At 33.9% G+C, this 20,252-nt stretch overlaps 1 protein-coding gene across 3 annotated transcripts; it reads left to right on the forward strand.

Moving 5' to 3' along the window:
• The first annotated feature begins 364 nt into the window (after positions 1 to 364).
• LOC110452388 lies at positions 365 to 19,050 on the forward strand. Of its 3 annotated transcripts, none has more exons than XR_002463186.1 (12): positions 365 to 450; positions 2,539 to 2,559; positions 7,062 to 7,112; positions 9,804 to 10,262; positions 11,107 to 11,145; positions 13,555 to 13,590; positions 14,260 to 14,280; positions 15,134 to 15,157; positions 15,630 to 15,708; positions 16,544 to 16,621; positions 18,391 to 18,444; positions 18,831 to 19,050. XR_002463186.1 is itself a non-coding variant. In XM_021500888.1 (12 exons), the coding sequence occupies exons 1-10, from the start codon at positions 414 to 416 to the stop codon at positions 16,617 to 16,619; spliced, it is 843 nt and encodes a 280-aa protein (XP_021356563.1). In that variant the 5' UTR covers positions 365 to 413; the 3' UTR covers positions 16,620 to 16,621; positions 18,391 to 18,420; positions 18,831 to 19,050. The 3 variants fall into 3 exon arrangements, 2 of the variants coding, with proteins under 2 accessions (XP_021356563.1, XP_021356561.1); XM_021500888.1 differs by having other exon boundaries at positions 18,391 to 18,420; XM_021500886.1 differs by lacking the exon at positions 18,831 to 19,050 and having other exon boundaries at positions 18,391 to 18,821.
• The last annotated feature ends 1,202 nt before the right edge of the window (positions 19,051 to 20,252 follow it).

Genomic DNA, 20,252 nt, shown 5'->3' on the forward strand with positions numbered 1-20,252 from the left:
TCTTACACAAACGTGTAGCATTTCGCTAGAGTTTTAGTTATCGTAAGCAAACAAACAAAAAGAAGAGAAAATGAGAGAATAACTGGAACATAATTATGTTAAGCATGTTCTGCATGTCCGGCCTATATGACAAAGCGCCTATAAAATGTACAAAAGGAGATGAAATAATAGGAACGAGTGTAAAGTTTGTTGGAAATGGCCTATTTATAACCGAACTCCAATAAAATGGTCAAATAATGACAGCGATGATAGCGTGTCGACCAGTGCAGCGTCGTACTCTGTACGGGAAGTGAGACATTATGTCATCAGCGATATTCGCCTGTCAAAATAAGTCACGTGACACGTGCAAAATCTAGTTAACTGTGTCCAGTTCGCTGTAGACGCATCTGATACAGTAGAGGGATATAGGTAAAATGAAGGCCACGCTGGTAACCGTCCTGTTGATATTTGGTAAGTAAGTGTTATGTTGATGTTAATTTCTCACAAACTCGTATTGTATTTGAAATATTTACTTTATCGGACATTTTTTTAATTGTTTCTTTTCTTCTTTTTTAAACTGTTCTACTACTAGCATTACACATGTTTCGATTGCACGGTAATTTTCACTTTTTAGCCAAAAGCCAGTTTTGATTCTGATTTTGCATTGTTTCTTTTTATTGGTTTTAGTCAAGAGGGCATTTAAAAAAGCTCGAACAATATTTCAATCTATTTTGTATGTTTTAAATTTTATAAAAGCTGTTAAAAGTTCACTGATAATGATTTTAAAAGGGAAGTTCGTTATTTCAGTTTAATGTATGAGAAAACGTAAAAGTAAATTAAACTTATTTTAAAAAAACTATTTTTTTCACTACTTACAGATTACTTATTACTTATTTTGTTATCACATCATCTTGCTGTTTTTCCCTACGTGCATCCTGACTTAAATGTAAACATATCTTTAGATAAATTTAGTTTGGCAATTTTAATAGCAGAATTTCAATATGAGTTCAATACACAAATAAACCTTGGTGTTTATTGTCGAATATGCTATGTTTGAAACATATTTTTAGTTGATTTTAAATTTTGTCTTTTTCGCTCAAATGAGGGCGACTGTATTATCAAAGCAAATAGCACAATATACATAGTACAATGTATTATCTGAAGGGGGCATTAATATTTTGCGAAACTTGATATTGTTTTCGTCGAAGAGTGAAAATATGACTGGGAGACAGTTTGCCTGTGTATAGTATACATTTAAATGACATGCATATAACTATTTCATAATAAAGATGAACATGAGACATACACATCTGAAGGCCGTATACAATTTGTTAATAGAAACAGTATGTCAGCAATGAGTGACATTGCCCATACAGCTGATTCGTCCGTCTAGAAGGTATCGCAGATTCCTGGAGAGCACAAAATCACAATCAAAATCGGTCCAAATTTCTTTTGACCTAGAACAGCAGGGAAGATGCATATTACCTATTGGTCATAGATAATTCAAAAATTGCAGGAGTATGGTTAATTTGAAAGTAAACATGAGCTGAGTGCGTATATCATTTACCGTGACACTACTCAGGGAGGTTATTTCTGACATCAATGTTTCGGCAAACCCCGGGAACTAAGAAATCCACAAGCAGAAGCTATCATCTTGTAGGTTGAATGATCAACGAAAGACACAAACTAGTGTTTGCACTTATAAAAGTTGATGATAGATACAGTATGCCCAAAATGAATTGCACTACACCAAACAGCCATTTTTACATTATATGACTCATCGGTGGTGCTAGGGGCAAACAATTATAATCCAGTGTGTGTGTAAATATTATTTTCGTTCCATTACTTTAAGGTCTTGTTTCATTCTGTTTTCATTCCGTTCTCACTGCGTTTTAATAGCGTCTTCATTCCATTTCGTTTGTCAACTGAAACGCTGGCACCCCCGTTTGTACATGTACCGTGCCATTATCCAAAGACATTATTTTGGTCATCAATGTTGTGGCCTACCTTGGTGACTAGGAAATCGACCATCAGAATCTAACATCTTGACACACACTTCAGATTGTACTTATGCAATTTTGTAAAACAGTTTTAGGTACCAGTATGCAAAAGATGAACTACTCTGCACCAAATGCAAAAGTATCATCAGTGTAAACTACGTAACTTGAACAGCCTGGCATCAGCTAAATGTTTGTTTCAAGTGACATGCTCACGAAAGTCGAATTTGGAAAAGGTGTAGCTTCACAATGACACTGAAACATTTCTTTTTGTAGTGTGTAGAAATAAACTTAAATAATGACGGTTAATTGAAAATCTAATGGTCTTCGTTTTAATTTCGGTCGTATCATCTATTTTTTCATTTGCGATCATATTTATGACATATATAAAGCTGAAGGATGTGGGTGGGGTTGGGGGTTAAACGCTATTTGTTTTAAGTATATGTTCGTCATTTATTATAAACGCTTAAATGATTTAAATTTTTCATAACCGTGGCAATAACAAAAACAAATAAGTTTAAAATGCATATGACTTTAAATGAGTGTTCTTTTCTTTTGACAGGTGCTGTTACAGCGACCAAAGGTAAATATCTAATCATGGAAACACTATATCTTTGTATTATACATTTGTGGACTTTGTTTTAGAAAACTTATTGCTTTGTTGATCCAGACGCTAAACAAATGATCGACCAGTATCGAAAGGCAAACGTTTTAGCTTAATATCCAACGAAGCATACGAATCCCGAATGTGTTGTTGTTGTAGTTTTTTTTTATACAGCTTGTTTTTTCACGATTGTCTCTTACTTTCATGGAATGAGTCTATGGAATTTTTATTTATGTATTGATAAGCCTCTGGATATTTGTAATTAAACATCGTTAGGAGATTCATTCTGATATGAAAGTATGAGATTCTGTGTATCATACAACCAAGACTTGTTGCAAATATGTATGAAACAACATTTTTTTTTTTTTGCTATCTTGAGATCTAGAATATCAAAATTAAGGCTCCAAAAGTTTCTCTTTGATATCGTCACAATACCTACAGAGGTCAGTGACGTCACGAAGTTAAGACGTCACAAGTGAAATAATGGAAACCCTAAGCCAATCACAACTCCGCTTGGTATTATTAAACATGTGTACGTAGTAGGATTATGTGACGCAAAAACTAGTGTGATAGATACCTCCTTTCGCAATCAATTATTTTAGTGTAATGCACGATTCATAATTCAGTGAACTGTATGATACACCAAACAAGTGTTTTATGAATATAGGGGTTCATGCAGATACACCTGCGTGTATGTTCAAACAATTCAGAATAACTTTTGATGTTGCAAGACATGCTTTGTACTGACATACTTAGTCGACTTGATGTCACTTTTCTACCGTTATATGATAAAACATGCGTTAGATCAAACGACTGAAAATAACCCAAATCTCGTAAAAGAATATAATGTCTGTTTTTATAGCTACGCATATTAAAGGGACAATAGATTCGCAATGAATACGTTAAGAGAATAACAATATACGTATGAAACACATCTCTGTAGCGACATAAACAACATGAAATACCACTAAAATGCTGTTAAACAAAACCACGATAAATTAGACCAATGATAAAAGCATTTATCCTAGGTAAATGACCTCCAGAGAGACGATTGTTCTACAGCTGTTGTACATGATGGGATATATGGGTCTCCACTTTTTGTCAAAACCTGATTAGTTCCTATATAAATCTTTGTGTTGAAGGTAGTTCTTATCAAAACGTTGTTAATAACAATAACATAGTAGTTGGGAAGTATGTTTAATATGAACTTCTGTTTCATGAGAAGTAGTTTATGTAGTAAATGTATGAGTATTTTCCATTTTCAAAAATAAGTGTTAATCTCGCAGAAGGAGTCAACACATTCTTAAATTATCATTTGTACAAATGTCCAATGAATTATAAAATTTTATTAAGTTTTCTTTCCTTTTTGAACTTTTACACACCGTTTTTCAAAAACGTTTAGCTTTTATGTCGCGTATTATGCCTTGGAATGTGAGAAATATTTATAATTTTAGAGGGTTATGTGACTCCTAAAATATCCTCGTGTCTTTTTCTGTTTCCTTTGTCAAAGAAAGAGTACAAATGGCCGGTGTCTCGGCTCTTAACCACTGAAAACAACTCACTAAGCCTTCGTGAGCCGAATTAAGTAAAGGCATCTTTCATAATTCATAGAGACACACTTATTTCACGATTGAGCCTACATCTTGTTTTTTTCTCAAAGATATGCATGACTCCGTTATGGTTTCTTTCCTGGATAAATACATCAACAGCAACACATGATAAAATGCATATATAACACATAATCCATTTGCTTGCTGGTATGCCACCTAGACCCTTAAAGATGACAAACTACGTATATTTCGTGTCAGTATAGGAAGACATCGGTCACAAAACTTTGACAGAGGACATAATAAACGAAAAACTAAACCACGTGTTTCCTTAAAGCACAAAAAGGTCAAGACACACATTAATTGGTGTGAATTTTCCTGAATCGTGAGTTAACATTTATTATAACAAAGAGGGTTGTTTCTACCTATAAGTCATGTACATGACATAAGAATGAGTAGAGACAAATTTATTACTGTGTTGTATTCAATTCCGATGGTTCCAATGTTTCTAAAAGTAGAATTATTCATAATGATAAATTTTCAATTGAAAAATTGCAGTTTACCAAAATATTTAGCCGTCCGTCGTCTATATGTCAACAATTTCTTTGAACGACTTCTTCTTAACCACTGATTGGAATTTAACGAAATTTGACTGGAAGCATCACTAGGTGGTGGGGATTCAAAATTGTACAATAGTGGGGCTGGCCCCCCAGGGGCCTTAGGGGCGGGGCCAACAGGGGTCAATTTGGCCTTGTTGCTTTGAGCGACTTCTTCTCTGGAACTAGGAATTGGATATCAACCATATTTGACTGGAAGCCTCCCTAAGTGGTGGGGATTCCAAATTGTACACATCGTGAGGCTGACCCCTCAGGGGGCTGAGGGGCGGGCCAAAAAGTGGGCAATTTGACTATATTGCTTTAAGCGACTTCTTCTCTGGAACTAAGAGATGGATATCAACCAAATTTGATTTGAAGCATTCCTAGGTGGTGGCGATTCAAAATTTTACAAATGGTGGGGCTGCCCTCCAGTTGCTTCCAGGATGGCCCTAGGGTCTGGCCCCACCCGTAAAGGCATAGTCCCTGGGTCATAACTTTGAAACGGTTGAGATCCCCACCCCAAAACTATATATACAATTGTTGGGCATAAAGAGACTAATGCAGCCATGAATTAGAATTGATCCCAGGGTCTGCCCCACCTTTGCAGACTTAACCCCTGGGTCATAACCTTCAAACGGTTGAGATCCCCATCCCATAACCATACATTAAATTGTTGGGCATGAAAACTCTAATACAGATATGCTACAAGGATTGGTTTGGGGTCTGGCATATTTCCTTTGATCTCATTTGGAGAATATTTTGCCATGATTGATTAGATATCCAGGTTAGCGATACAGGCCCTCTGGGCCTCTTGTTCTTAGTATCCTTATATTAACATAGTTACAAAACATCACAGAACGAAAAACTAAAACCCATTCCTCCTTAATGGGCAAACGGTCAAGTGATGCATGCATTATTGTGAATTGTCTTGAATAGTAGGCTAACAATACAATGTTACAAAGATATCGTTGTTGATTGTTTCGCTGTATAAGTTCTTTACGAGATAGTTGATAATTACAAACAATTATTTTCTATCTTATTCTTAAAACTCAACTAGTTCAAATACTTCTTAGTGTAAACATTGTTTATAATAAAATCACAATTCAAAAATGTAAATTATTTTTAACCTACGTTAGGCCTACGAGGGGAAAACATCTACACGGAAACCAATTCTGTATGTATCTATGTCAAACAAAATAGTAAATAAAACATGCATAGTAATTTCTTACCCGAACTTAGGATGTGAAATAGTTTGAGATGATACCACGCATGCAGGAACAATGATACAAAATATTGTTTTACACTGTTCAAATTCCATACAAAATTAATATATTGTTGACAGATATAATACTTGGAATATCAAAGTTTTATTTCATACACAAACAATAAAAGTGTCGCAACGTCTCAAGACCGAATGATGATTTTATCAAGCGATGACCTATAGTTTGACAAAGGAACCAGTTGGTCTTACAACGTTGCGACACGTTCAATGCGTACATGGTTTATGTATAAAGTAAAACGTTGGTACTACATAATTCAAAACTGATGAATATTACTGAAGATGCAAAAACATAGGTATCACTAACGTGTGTACATTTGCTAGCAAAAGGGGTCACATGAATTACCGAAATTGCAATAACAGGTCAGATCTGAACTGGCAACTGCCCTTAGGTTATGATATTGCCTTCCTGAATATTTTAATTGCTGACACTGTTGGTTAGTGAGTCGCTTTCAGCGGTTTCGAGTCGAAAAACCGCCCATTGAAACACTTTACTTGACAAAGGAAACAGACGTTTATGAAAGCTCGCAACAATAAGCTTCCAATTCCTCTTTGTGTTCAAACCAAACTAAGCATTTACAATATACAATGCGTGAATTGTTTTTGTGTGTAACTGTAAATGTTGATAGGCAGTGCTTACATATAGGATATTACACTCGTTTCCATTTCTTATGAAATTTATGAAACGAGTTTAAGACTCTAGCGAGCTAAAATGAAAATTCGTGACGAGTTTCATACATTTCATATGAAATGAAATCGAGTGTAAGACCGTTTTTATCACATAAGCAAGTTTTTTTGGCATTTATTCGTGTAAAACGACAATTTTCATGCAACCTTGAAATGTAAAAAGACGCCATTATGACTACAGTGCGTAAGTTTGTGACGTCATGTACTTGTCCTAGGCGTGACGTCACAGTTGCAACAATTGAAACGTACAACCATTCACACGGCTGACATGTCATATTACATGGGTTAATACCAAAAAATAATACGATATGGGTACGTTCACTGGATAACACAGTACACTATGTGATAAATGTGAATTTTTATTCATTTCAGATATACACAAACGAGAAAAGAGACAGGCAGGATGGGGATCACAAAATCGAGGTAGGTCGTTTCCTACTTTCTTGCTTAGTAATGACACTCATATGAATATGTTTTCTCTTACTTTGCGGTATTTGCAGTTATTAAGAATCATATATTTAAAAGTGGAAGTTTTCGCGTTGTGGAAATGATCTCGATTTTTGCGTTGTGTATCATGAAAATATTCACGTGCGAGCGTCAATTTATATCTAACACAAGTTCGTTTGGATATAAAAAATAAAAAGTTCATAACTATTTCCAGCACAAACATTTTCAACCACAATACGTTTTAAGAGTCACAATGCGAACAGTGCCCCTTTTACAGCATACTATTTAAGAATATCAAATTTCTGAGTTTGCAAACGGGATATTTTTTTTCTTCTGTTTTCTAAATCAATACTTTTAGACAAAATATATATAAAACGAAGAAAAACATGTATTTTAAACTAACAGAATAATGCTAAATATTTACCAGTTTGTCTTTCTTTGCCCGCAAATATTTAGATTATCATATAATTGATTGTAAATATGCAGAGTGTTTCATAAATATCCATGCGTTTGATACAGACTTCCTCATTGCAGTTTCAAGTGCGTATGACACATCGTCCAACCAAGTATATGCGATAACAAATTAACCCTTAAACAAAATGTTACCTCCTTGATTTTACCGTTGTATGGTAATGCCACTATATATCCCTACCACATTCAGACAGCATTCATATAAGCTTTGAATTTCCATGGCTCAACTGCTTACTACGGTTACCACGTATGTAATTGCCACTATTTATTCCTACCACATTCAGACAGCATTCATATAAGCTATGAATTTTCATGGCTCAACTGCTTACTACGGTTACCACGTATGTAATTGCAATATTTATTCCTACCACATTCAGACAGCATTCAAATAAGACATGAATGCCATGGCCCAACTGATTCCTACGGTTACCATTATAAGTTATTGCCACCATATATCCCTTGCGCATTCAGATGGTATTTATATAAGACATGAATGGCATAACCTAACTGTTGACGTCATCATTATTATATGTCGTTACATGCTTTACGTTAGTTTCCACTGTCTCCATCTGAATAGTTAGCAGTTCTTTGAACAAACACATTATGATACATATATCGATTGAACCTAAATGCTCCACATTAATAAGTCTTTTAAAAGATTTTAATCAGCGCACTTCATTGAATTTGTCTTTCTTAAAGTCAGTAGACTTATTGTCTAGTAATTTCAAAAATAATTGAGGGTATCATATAACGATATTCATTTTTACAATCTTTATAACGTCAGGTTTATTCAAACTATGGTATACGGTATGCATGAATATTTCTATTTCACGAAACATTCTGATATATATTTGTATATGTACAAGAGTATATCATAATGTTGTTATCGGGGTTGATAACGTATCAACGTTGGATCCTTAGAATGTTATAATGTTATGTCATATATATGGACTAGAACTCAATCGATTTATTTCGTATTCAAAAATAGGTTTTGCGGACTGGTTTCTCCGCAATATGCTAACAAACCAGATTCAGCAAAGATGGCAACAATCTCAAAACACCAATAATGCCCAATTCAGTATGTATGATACACAAAAATATAAATAAATAATGTATATCTGTATAACATTATTTATATATAAAATAACTATATGGAATTAATTATATATTGAAGCATACTTTATATAAACAGCACAAGGTCTATATTACTAAAGCATTATTTATGCAATTATACTCTGCACACGGCATTTACAAATTATGTCTATGATTTATATATTGCTGATATATATTTATAATAATGTTCAATCTTAGAAGCATATACTTTGTGGCACAATGTCATTGTTAAGCATTATAAGCCATACTGATATTACCAATCACTTCCAGTTCTGGATTTGTGTCTTGTAATTATGCAAAGTGCATGCGTCTGTCTGCTTTTTTCTTGTTCGTGAATGTATAAAATACACCTATGATAAATGGTTTATCAAGTGCACTATACGCATAATAATATACTAAGGATTTATTTTTATTTTTATTAATATACTTTCTTTTTCTTCATTGCAAAAAAATGAACATTCTTTTATTGATAATAACTACGAATCTGGTGTAAATTGTCTATTACATACATGCATGTTTGCCAAGTTGCCAGCGCGGTGGAGTACCAATGGAAAGCATGCACTGACGGGCAGTTTCAGGGAATCGAACCTAGACCGTCTTGATGAAAGACGAGTGTGCTGTCCACTGTAGTACCAAACAACCTTAATGTCTTCTCTCCAATATTTAGCAATATAAGCTTGTTTCAAATTAAGTAAATGGTAATACAGGCCTTCCAAAACATTGTCTTACATAATGTGAATGGAAACTGCTCTTTTATTAATTAGTCAGTGACACAATATAGTAATAGGTGGATTAAATGCAGCTCTTATGCAATAACAAGGCTTAACAATTCTAAAATTATCCTGGACCCCCCTTAAAATATGTAATGGTATAACCATGGGACCTGTTGCCTTCTTCATCTGTTCGTGATATTAGATGAGGGCTTCAGACTAATCTGGTGATTCAGTCATTTTACCCGGGGATAATCTTTTTTTTTTTTTTTTTTTACGAATGAACAATTACAATAACATGGTTTGTTGTTTAAGAAACATAAAAAGGGTGTTTCACACAATTTTTTATTTGCAACATTTTCGACCCAAACAGGTAGCGTGCCCACGCCAACATGGGTGCCGACTACCATAGGAACACAGGCTAACTTCGGTGGTGGTCAAAACTGGGGTAATACCCAACCCACACCGGTAAGATTCCCTTCAAGGTTCAACAATATGGCGCGGTCTAGAAATAGTCTTCAGGCTCCTCCGACGTCCGCAAATCCAACATCTTCTTCTCGAAATCGTGATACAGGACTCTCAAATCGTTCAAAATCTGTAGGAAGCTCTCGGTCACCTCCTATCGCTGGACGTGGGAATTCCGGAGGAGGTCGGGGATCGCCAACAAGACCTGCTCCAACTCAACCTGTACCAACCTACCCGCCCACTATGCCTCCACGGCCCGTACGGAAATCAAGACGAAATAGACACAGGTCGCAAAACAAATCACGCGCACCGCAATCAAATTTCGGAATGGCAAACATAGTTCCACCATCGTTTTTACAAGGATTAGGTAAGACAGAGGGAATCTTTATACTAGAATCATAAACAAAACTGATAGATTTTGTTTCTTAAATAATTTGATGGTAAAAACATTGAACACAAAATCCTATAGCTTGATTTTGGTCTCAGATCATGAAATTCAGTTGTGGTAGTTACTTTGTATGAATGTTATCCTATGATAACTTACAGTCAAAGGTTCTAACTATGATCTATGATAACACTCGATAATATACAAGCTTGAATGTCAGGACGACGATTGTGACACAAACAATTGTTTTCATTTTTAAACCTTACCTTTTTAATGAACATGGTTAAAACAGGAAAACTAATTTCACCATTTTCTTAATATGCATTTGAGATGCAAATAAAATATTATTTATGACAGCTCTTTAGTCGTAAACAATCTGATTTGTCATTAACTTATATTTGAGAAATTTCAAAAGAAAATGATTTAATGTTCTTTAATAATCTCGTGATAATGAACACATATATTGTCAAATTCAATATTAACATTTTCGGAACATTACAAAAAAAATAATTACAACTATACAATTATGAAATATACGCACTATCGGAACAGGTGTAATCAGTGTCACTACGTACATGTGCATAACACGTGATGTGCAATCTTTCTTTAAAGTATTTTGGAAAATAGTAATAAATGCAATTCTAAAATGATCGCTTTAGATAAAATGACTTGCATTTTTATTTATTTCAATTTATAAGGATATCACCTTTTTGAAAATCTTTAATTCATAGAAACTAAACCTGAATTTAATATTTCATCATATTCAGTCATTATGCTTATCAAGACCAAGATATCTGAGTTATGTCTTATATTTGTTGTTTTTGAGGACGTGCTATGGCTGATAAACTGAGAACCATGTGGATAAGTACGTTGTTTTAGATTTCGGGTGACGTTTGGCGTAGATGATGTATTCTTGAATACTTGTAACACAACCTAACCTAACAACTTTAGCTTTAAAATGTAAGTGCTTTTAGTTTAGTGTAAACTTTGTTTTATTCACATAACATATGTAATACATAATACAAACATAATTGAACATGAATGTATGGGAGACAGAAATAAGTTTTGATACACTTATTATAAATGGGTTACCTTTCAACGTAACCAACATTAACAACGATAGCTTAGTGATATTGACGTGAATAGGGATAATTTACAGGGGAAGTTAGAAGAGAGATGGGGAAACTCAATGCAAAAGATGGTACATGTAAACCATTAAATATTCAGGTTCAGGAATTCGGTACATTATGGTCCCGACGAATCCTTCTGTTGCATCATCGTAAGTACACGTTAAGGTTGAACATTGATTAACAGACTAGTTCAATAATAAAATATATATGTATATAAGTAAGATCTGACATAGACATTTTACAAGTGCCTTTGTATCTACCTTTTGTATTAGTATACAACTTCCTGATCAAGCGGTACGCATTACAATTTAAATGAAATGACTTATCAAACGGAAAAATGTATACTACCATTTTGGGTCAATCCTTATAATCAAATGTGTAATAAAAGATTACCTAACAACACAGCAATAAACAGACCTTTTTGTTTTAAACGAAAATTAGTCGGTCGGCCTGAAACACATTTTGATTGCTATATTATTTTTTGTTTCGTTTTTCGAAAGCTTGTCAAAGGCATTCCAGATGTTAACCGACAATAGGGCGCTAATAAAAAGATGTCCACACTTTCATTCCAGGTATCAGCGTACTTTCCAGACCTTCAGTAACAATAATTGATTATAATTAACTACGTCATGACGACCCATCAACACAAAAGAGGTCATTCAGGCCGATAAAGTGGTGATACATATGTGTAAAAGGATATAACATAAAACAAACAAAAAAGTAAAAGACAAATGTCAACTTCAAAATTGAAAGGGTTATGGTTATCGATATGTTTAGAAACTGACCAACAGTATGCAGGTAGTCTAGAATTATAGGGAGACACTCTATTTTGTAAAAATTTGAAGGAAAAAAAATATGTTATACTATAACTAACAATGAATGTTGTCCGTGTTTTCTGAAGGACATTACAATCCAATAAGAACAGTTTTACCGTAAAGGGCTCATGGCATCCTCAGCAATAAGGTTGGGCTTTGCTCTTCAATCAGTAGTCACGGCTTAAGTAAGAATGCCACAATAAAATGAATCATTAAACGTTAGTTGAAAAGTACTGTATTAATATAAACATAACGTGATACTTGCTTTGTCTCATGAGTTGTCTCCCCATGGGTTCGAACCACTATCGCCTGAAGGTATTTTATTTGGATAATTCCATTAGTTCTTAGCAGAAAAGGTGAAAAACATGTCTGTCGTAACAAATTGGTTGTAATCGCTAAGACTAGTTGAAAGCTACTAACCCTTAAACATCAAAATGAATCCGTCCTATATCACACAAATAGTGCATGTGCTGATAGTTACCTTGATAGCTAATCGGAGTGTTAGTTGGAAACATGACAAAACGCAATGAGGTTTCTTTACGGCATATAAATAGTTGTCCACGTAGACAATGTCAGCTGGATATTGGATTACCTGTGGAAGAATTAAGGAAAATTGACTGCAACTCAGTTAAAGAGCACCCTAAATATATTTTCAAAACGAAAAACATATCTTGATGTGACGGTCTTTTTCAGTTTGTTCTGGGTTTTCGTTTTAATAGTACTTCAGACAATTTAAATAGCTGACAAGAATTTACTCATATCACTTTTCAAATTCCTAACTTATAATGAGTTACATAATACAGCTTAACTATTGAATGTAAAGTACCGTGGAAATTTCGTTTCAAAAATAATTTATTCAATTGTGCCGTGAAAGAATTATGTATTGCATGATAGCTTGGGCCAGCAATCACTAAGATTTTTGTTTGTAGCTTGTTTTGCATGAATTTCAGTCTGCTGTACAAGAGTTTACATTTTATTTAGCATGCTGGTGATTGTAATAATGTGTCTTTAAAAACAAACTATATTTTGAGTTATCATGTGTTTGATATTGGTAACTATGAATACAACATGTCAGATAATATATCTATCGAAGAAATATTTCTTTTGCATTCACGCATTTTGTAATATTATTCAGATGATTTTTTTTCTTAGAACTAGATACATTTCTTTTTCATATATATTATTCATATGAAATTATTTGTCTTTTTACTGAATACATAAAGTAATCTGAAAAAATTCTTACAATTATCTATCGACATTTTGTTCGCACTAAATACGAAAAAAATCGTATTTCGCAACTATGTAAAGATTGTTCATTGATTTTTTTAGATCCCCTTTACCAACAACAAGCAAAGGCTGCCGGAGGTAAGTGGAGTATTTTACTCATTAATAAGTATTTATACCACATTATGTACAATTGTATGTAATCAATAACTTTTGTAAACCCATAATCTGATAAACTACTATTCCTTAAATATCACATTTTACATTTTTGATATTCATTTTTAATTGTACAGTAAATCTCGTAAAATTACATAAACATTATAAATGAAACAACAAGAACACAGGACTGACCGCTAGTTTTTTTTGACAACTTGGGCGTCTTCGGGTGGACTGAAAAAAATACATATAAATATAAACATTATCATATCTTTGTATTGAATTTTCGAACGGTTTTGAAATATACCGATGGATTTATATTATACTAGTGACAGGGAATATAGACCTTGCAATATGTTGGTGGGATGGAAAATATTTCACGATGATAGAGTATTAGTTCATCGTGAACAACACTCAACATGTAATGTAATAATCTACCTAACATATGTATCATACGACCTTTGTATAAAAAGGAATAACGAAAGATTCTTGGTATAATCATTGTCGGTATTCACGATTTTTAATAGTGAATATGTAGTCATTTTGTTAATTAATTACAATGAATTGTGATATCGTGTATGGTAGTGTGATGGTATGTCTTTTGTTGACGCAAAAAGTTATGAAATCATTTTTGTTTTTGTTTTTCATTTTCAGATAACTTCGTTGTCAACCCAAGTGAGTATATATGATCATTCTAATTCATTTGAGATGAAACATGACATTTGATTGGTTAATCAAAATAATTTGCGACGGTATAACTACGATATACCATCTGAAAAATTCTGATTTGCATATAAAGCCATGATGGCGATTGTTAAAGACGTTATGGACGCCAACTGACCCTGAAATGTCCGGAAATTGATTATTCATGACGTCCCGACCAATAGCGAAATCTGCCTTACTACTAAATATTCTTGACGTCACTCAAAAATATATTAAAATCTTCGTTTCTCTTGGTGATTTTGACTTATATGAATGCTATTGGGGATAACTCTACAGTGTTTTTAAATTTGCGGTGGTATATTATGATTATTCTTTCGCAAATATCCGTTTTATTTTTCTTAACATCATTCTTATCACTTTCATCTGTAAAAGTATTCAATTTGGGAAACATTTCTTGTCTTTGACTGTAACCAAATATTGAGTATTGCACAAAAGCAAATATTCTACTGTACTTTAAAGATTGAATCCCTTTTTGTTTTTGAGCATGGATTATCTGTGTTGTTTATCTCGGTGTTGTTTTAGCAAACGATTTACATAAGGTTATAATACAATATATATTTTAGAACGAGGATTTGTCATTCAAGATATCCATGCAATGACTGGCACTATCGTACCATTTGACAGATGGCTCCCATATTTATTCATATCTTTATGATTTTTTAGTCTTTTGTTTATTTGTTAGCTTCCTGTGTCGTCTTTTTGCTCACAATATAAAACTTCATATAATGAGTAACTAAATTCTCAACTAATTCCATATGAAGTATGTATCTTTCTTCACGTCTTGACGCTATATTTTATTTTACAGGTCCGGTAAATCTGGGTTATCACGGTAAGAGATGAATATCCATATTTAATATATAATCAAAAACCATTAAATACTTTAAAGATACATCATGTTTTTTTATAGAGAAATGATATCAATCATGAATATTACATCGAATCGAAATAATGCGTTTTTTGCTAAATTGTCATTACTCCGATTCCCCTCACAAGTAAATTGCTAAATGACAAATGAATTTTCCCCAAATTCAAGTTGTTATTTGTTGGGGATGTTATCTTTGTTATGTTGTCAGGTATTTATGACCAGGATTATTTTGTTATATCACTTGTGATATTGCAAAGATAATTACTTTTAGTTGTTTAACATTCGAGAGGTCTTATATTTTGCGAGTTTATTATTCCGTAAGAATTTTTCAAATGTGGGTTACCATACATGTATTAGTTATTCTGGAATAACTGGAAATTTCAATAATTTTCTTGCAAATTAATTTTAAAAATTGTATCCGACGTTCTCTTTACAGTATGTCCCCCTGGTATCAAAAAAGAAACATGTGTCTACAACCCGTGTCCACGATGTCTTAATCAACTTATCAGATGTTGGTGAGGATTATATAAAATGTATTTATGCATGACTCAATCGTGTTTGCTCTGATAGAGGAGTGCACAGGTTCCGTATGTTGCACGAAATCTGAGTAACTGGGGGAAACCCGCGTAACTGGGGGAAACCCGCGTAACTGGGGGAAATCCGAGTAACCTGGGGAAATCCGAGTAACTGGGGGAAATCTGAGTAACTGGGGGAAATCCGAGTAACTGGGGGAAATCTGAGTAACTGGGGGAAAACCGAGTAACTCGGGGAAATCCGAGTAACTCGGGGAAACCCGCGTAACTGGGGGAAACCCGCGTTAACGGGCAGGTGTCCTCATTCCTTTTTCACATACCATCAGGGAATCGAACCCTGTACATCTTGGTGAAAAGTTAGTGCACTATCCACTGCGCCACCAACCACCCCAATGTGGCTTTTTGTACATATGGAAATATCCTGTTTGATATATGTTTACACTGATAAGTCGCAAGACTTAAAGTTAATAAAGAACTTGAACTTGGTTGTTAATGATTTCATGCAATGTAGAATGGTATGATATTTCAACGGGGAATGATTGAACTGGTGTATCAGTAAGTGGTATCGTGAGGGGCAACGAATATTGGACTTCATAGACAATACGAGGAATTCTAATATTTCCTTTCTTGGTACAGTAGAAATAATATGTATGACCAGTGAGGCGTGGGCCAGTTCTGAACCGATATGAGGGGGCTTATAGACTCGGTTAATAACGAAGCGTAGCCGAGTCGAGTTGTCGGTATGATTCGTCATTTCGTACATGTTTAACAACTAAGTGTAATAAGTAGAAATTACAAACAAACATGTATTTTGTAGGACAAACCCATGCGGCGGATGCACAGGAGAAATGTACTTACGTAAACAGAGGATCCACGACTGTGAGACAATTTAAAGGTGTGTTGTCATCATTATTAAATATTTATCATTTCCGTACGTTCATCTTTTCACGGCGACATAAGTATATATATTTCATTTATTCCAATTTGACGAGTGAAATGTCGGGACAAATTTATTATTTCAAAGTACCTATTTTTGCGGGCTCAAATGTTAGCGCATTATCGAATTTATGCAATAGGAAGCTATATACAGACACTTCAAATAGCGCAAGCATAACCTAGAGCAATATGTATAGCATGAAAAGTGCTTAAATTACAATAAACAATACATTGAAATAGGGACGTCTACTGTAAAAGATGATATGTTTTCACTGCAATGAGAAAAATCAAAATTAAAATGATAAAACCTTCTCTAATGGAAAATAACACTTACTAGGATTTAAAATGGTATTTTGACATTTTGCCAATTTCCTGCTGCCAGAGTTTGACTTCGTGTGTTTACATTTTTCTGTATATGATTGCGACCCATATTAGCTAGATCCGCCGCTTCGTTGGTTTAATGCTTCATTGAATCATATTTGAGTTATTCGAAAAAAATGGTAATGATACTAGACAAAGACGAAATATTATAATCAACAACCCTGAAGACCCATTTGAACTCTTCCAATTCAAAGGTTGGAATACTTCATTATGAAATTTCAGGGGTGAATGAGTTAAGGGTCCTAGATGGTCCTGTTGTTCTTTTTACATTCCACGCTCAGGTGTTGATTGTTTGTGCTTCTTTCAATTTAATTTTAAATATTATTTTTTTCATGAAAGTTCCGCATGGTTTGCCTTTCCTTTTTAGAAACCATTTACCGAAGTTATAGACAGACCAAAACATGGTTTTTCTGCACACTATAAAAAAATTGGTAGGGGTATATGTCTTCTTTATAAAAACGTATGGGTATGTGAGTTGATATCTGTTATGCTTGGGTATGTGAGTTGATATTGTTATGTTTGGGTACAAAAAAAAACAACCGCGGGGTTAGATACGGATTCAAACCCTGACCTGCAGGCTGGCTAAAGTATCGTTCTAACCAATTGAGCTACCTGACGAAAGCGTCCTGACACAATAGTTATAGTTGTTATAATAAAACGGAAGTTTAGGGAATGTTACTACACATAGGAAAAACCTTAGTGCAGTGGGACAGGGATCCTTAAGGCAATATTTAAAAATAATGTCACCAACCTTATAAAAGGTGTATAACGGTGCTTCAAGCGATGACTTTTCAATTCATCGATACAAACAATGCAGTCTAGGGTTAGTGGTGCGTTGGATAAAAGTTTTAAAATGATTCACCAAGTTATACACTTTTGAATGATAAGAGGTACGTATGGCAATACAGTCGAAGCGATTGATAAAATAAAATAATAGTGGAAGAGGACAATTTGGTTTAAACTTTGTTTTATTCAAATTTTGTTTGACAATACATCGAAGTACATGTTTTATAAAACAGAAAAGGAAACAAAAACAAGTGTCGTGACACTTATGTAAATTTGAAAGAGGACAATTTGTGCGCGAGGCAGTCCATTTCTAGTGATTCGTTAACTTTGAAGATCTAATCTATATGATGGAATTGGTCGTATTTGGCGTAATACATTCCCCTCGGCAGTGTTTCTGCTTCATGATTCCCATAGCGAGCCATGCGCAATTGCATCTTTCTTAATGCTGTTTTAATTACCGCAATACCGCTATAAAAAAACCATAGCAGGTATCACTGGCCTTCAACAGTAATTATGTTGGATTTTGCCGGATGTAATTTATCTGTTTTTATTCCTTTTCAGGCTACAAATCAAACTATGTGTGATCAAACGGTATGTCGGAGCATATGAGAGGAGGCAAGCACTACAAATTATCTGTTTTATCAAATTAATGTTATCTATAGTCTCGTTAAGATGTGGCCAGAGTTGTACATGGACTCACGTTATAAGGTATAGGTAATACGAATTTATCTTTGCGATTTGATAATTTTGTTAATTATTTCATTTGATAAACTGTATATCAAATAAGTTTCGCGAGCTTAAAATTTCGCGAAACTTGGTGAATAGATTTTGTTTTTTTAATGGAATTCTTTGATACAATTCATTTGTTTTTAGCTGACAATGCATTATATAATATCATGTATATCTGATAATTTTCGCGAGCTTAACATTTCGCAAACTTATGTAAAAAATATAGTAAACAATTATCATTAAACACATTTAACTGTTTTTGTTTCCTAAAGGTACATATCAAGTTCAAGGTTCTTCAATTAAAGAAATGGATTGTCTTTGTGTAGTTTGCGAGTTGCATCCCCGAGGAAAACCAGCATTTATAGATTGAGTGCTTTAATTATATACAAATGTAAAGAATTTTTACCAAATATTTACGTAGAATTTATATATTTATGCATTTTCGCTATTAAGACATTTATTCTGTAACATCTAATAACATGGAATAAATATGATAATGTTACTTATTTTTCTTCTTTGGTTATTTTTCGAAAGAGCCGTTTAAGTTCTTTTTCGGATTCATCACTTCATTAGACCCGTACGGTTCAGACTGAAGGTAGACTTGTTTAACGATTTTCAACAAAACAGTTTCTAAACAATTCGAGTTAGATATGAACACACATTATTTTAGGTACTTTTCAAAATAGGGCTCAGTACCCGCTTTATATGTAAACACCTCGCTTTTTTACTACAAAATAAAGCATTTGACATAAAGCGAGCGCGCCCGAGTATCAATGATGGCAGCCAATACAGTAATCAATGCAAATACAATCAATAATTTCAATTAACTTTGTTTTCAATGCGGCTTTAGTTGTCAGTTATAAATGCAATATGCAGACAATGTCAACTCAAGGTATTGAATCAAGGGAGAGTACACCATTAATGCATTTTAATATGTTAATTAAATGTGGGCAGTCGGGCTACGCTGTGCATAGCGCTCTCATTTTGTTTACAAAGACGACCTGATTTCGACACTTCGGTCGTATATTCCGTCTTTTCCTATTTCATAGTTATCCTCTCCTGTGAGCAAGTGTTCATTGTTACGTCATATGTTTGTGAGAGTAACGTCATCATTTTTTGAGAAAACGACGTAATTTTCTCACACAAACCAATGATGTAACAATCAATACCTGCTCACAAGAGAAGATAACTCTGCAATACGCAAAGACGGAATACCTGTATTTAATAGGTTATTTTGATACCTGCCAAACCACTTCGGCTTCATCTGGCTTTTCTGTTTTACTCCAACATTATGATCATATACGGGTTTCCAACCTTGTCGATATAATGTCACTAATTATGTATATTGTTATATTGTTATAATGCAGAAAACTGACAATATGCTGTCACCGTAAAGTGATTGAATGCTATGATCTTAAATAATGTCATTGTGATATAATTTTACTTATCCATGTTATCAAAACCGTGCAAATCAATGTCAATATGTTGTCGAAGTAAAGTCACTGAAATAGATAATGTCAAATAATGTCATTGTGATATAATTCTAACTATTGATGTTAACAGTACAACGCAATTCCAGTGGCGGATCCAGATGTTTTTTTGGGGACTTCATGAAACCCCCCTAGCCTGATAATGTTCTTTAAAAATCATGTATTTTCACTATTTTCCTCAAAGTTTCCCCACATTGACCCCCC

This window comes from Mizuhopecten yessoensis, unplaced genomic scaffold (genome assembly GCF_002113885.1).
Source record: "Mizuhopecten yessoensis strain PY_sf001 unplaced genomic scaffold, ASM211388v2 scaffold6647, whole genome shotgun sequence".
Classification (NCBI taxonomy): domain Eukaryota; kingdom Metazoa; phylum Mollusca; class Bivalvia; order Pectinida; family Pectinidae; genus Mizuhopecten; species Mizuhopecten yessoensis.

Coding starts and splice junctions, on each gene's coding strand:
- LOC110452388 (XM_021500888.1), top strand. CDS start 414: ATGAAGGCCACGCTGGTAACCGTCCTGTTGATATTTG. Junction 451..2,538: donor AACCGTCCTGTTGATATTTG/GTAAGTAAGTGT, acceptor TTCTTTTGACAG/GTGCTGTTACAGCGACCAAA. Junction 14,281..15,133: donor TAACTTCGTTGTCAACCCAA/GTGAGTATATAT, acceptor TTTATTTTACAG/GTCCGGTAAATCTGGGTTAT.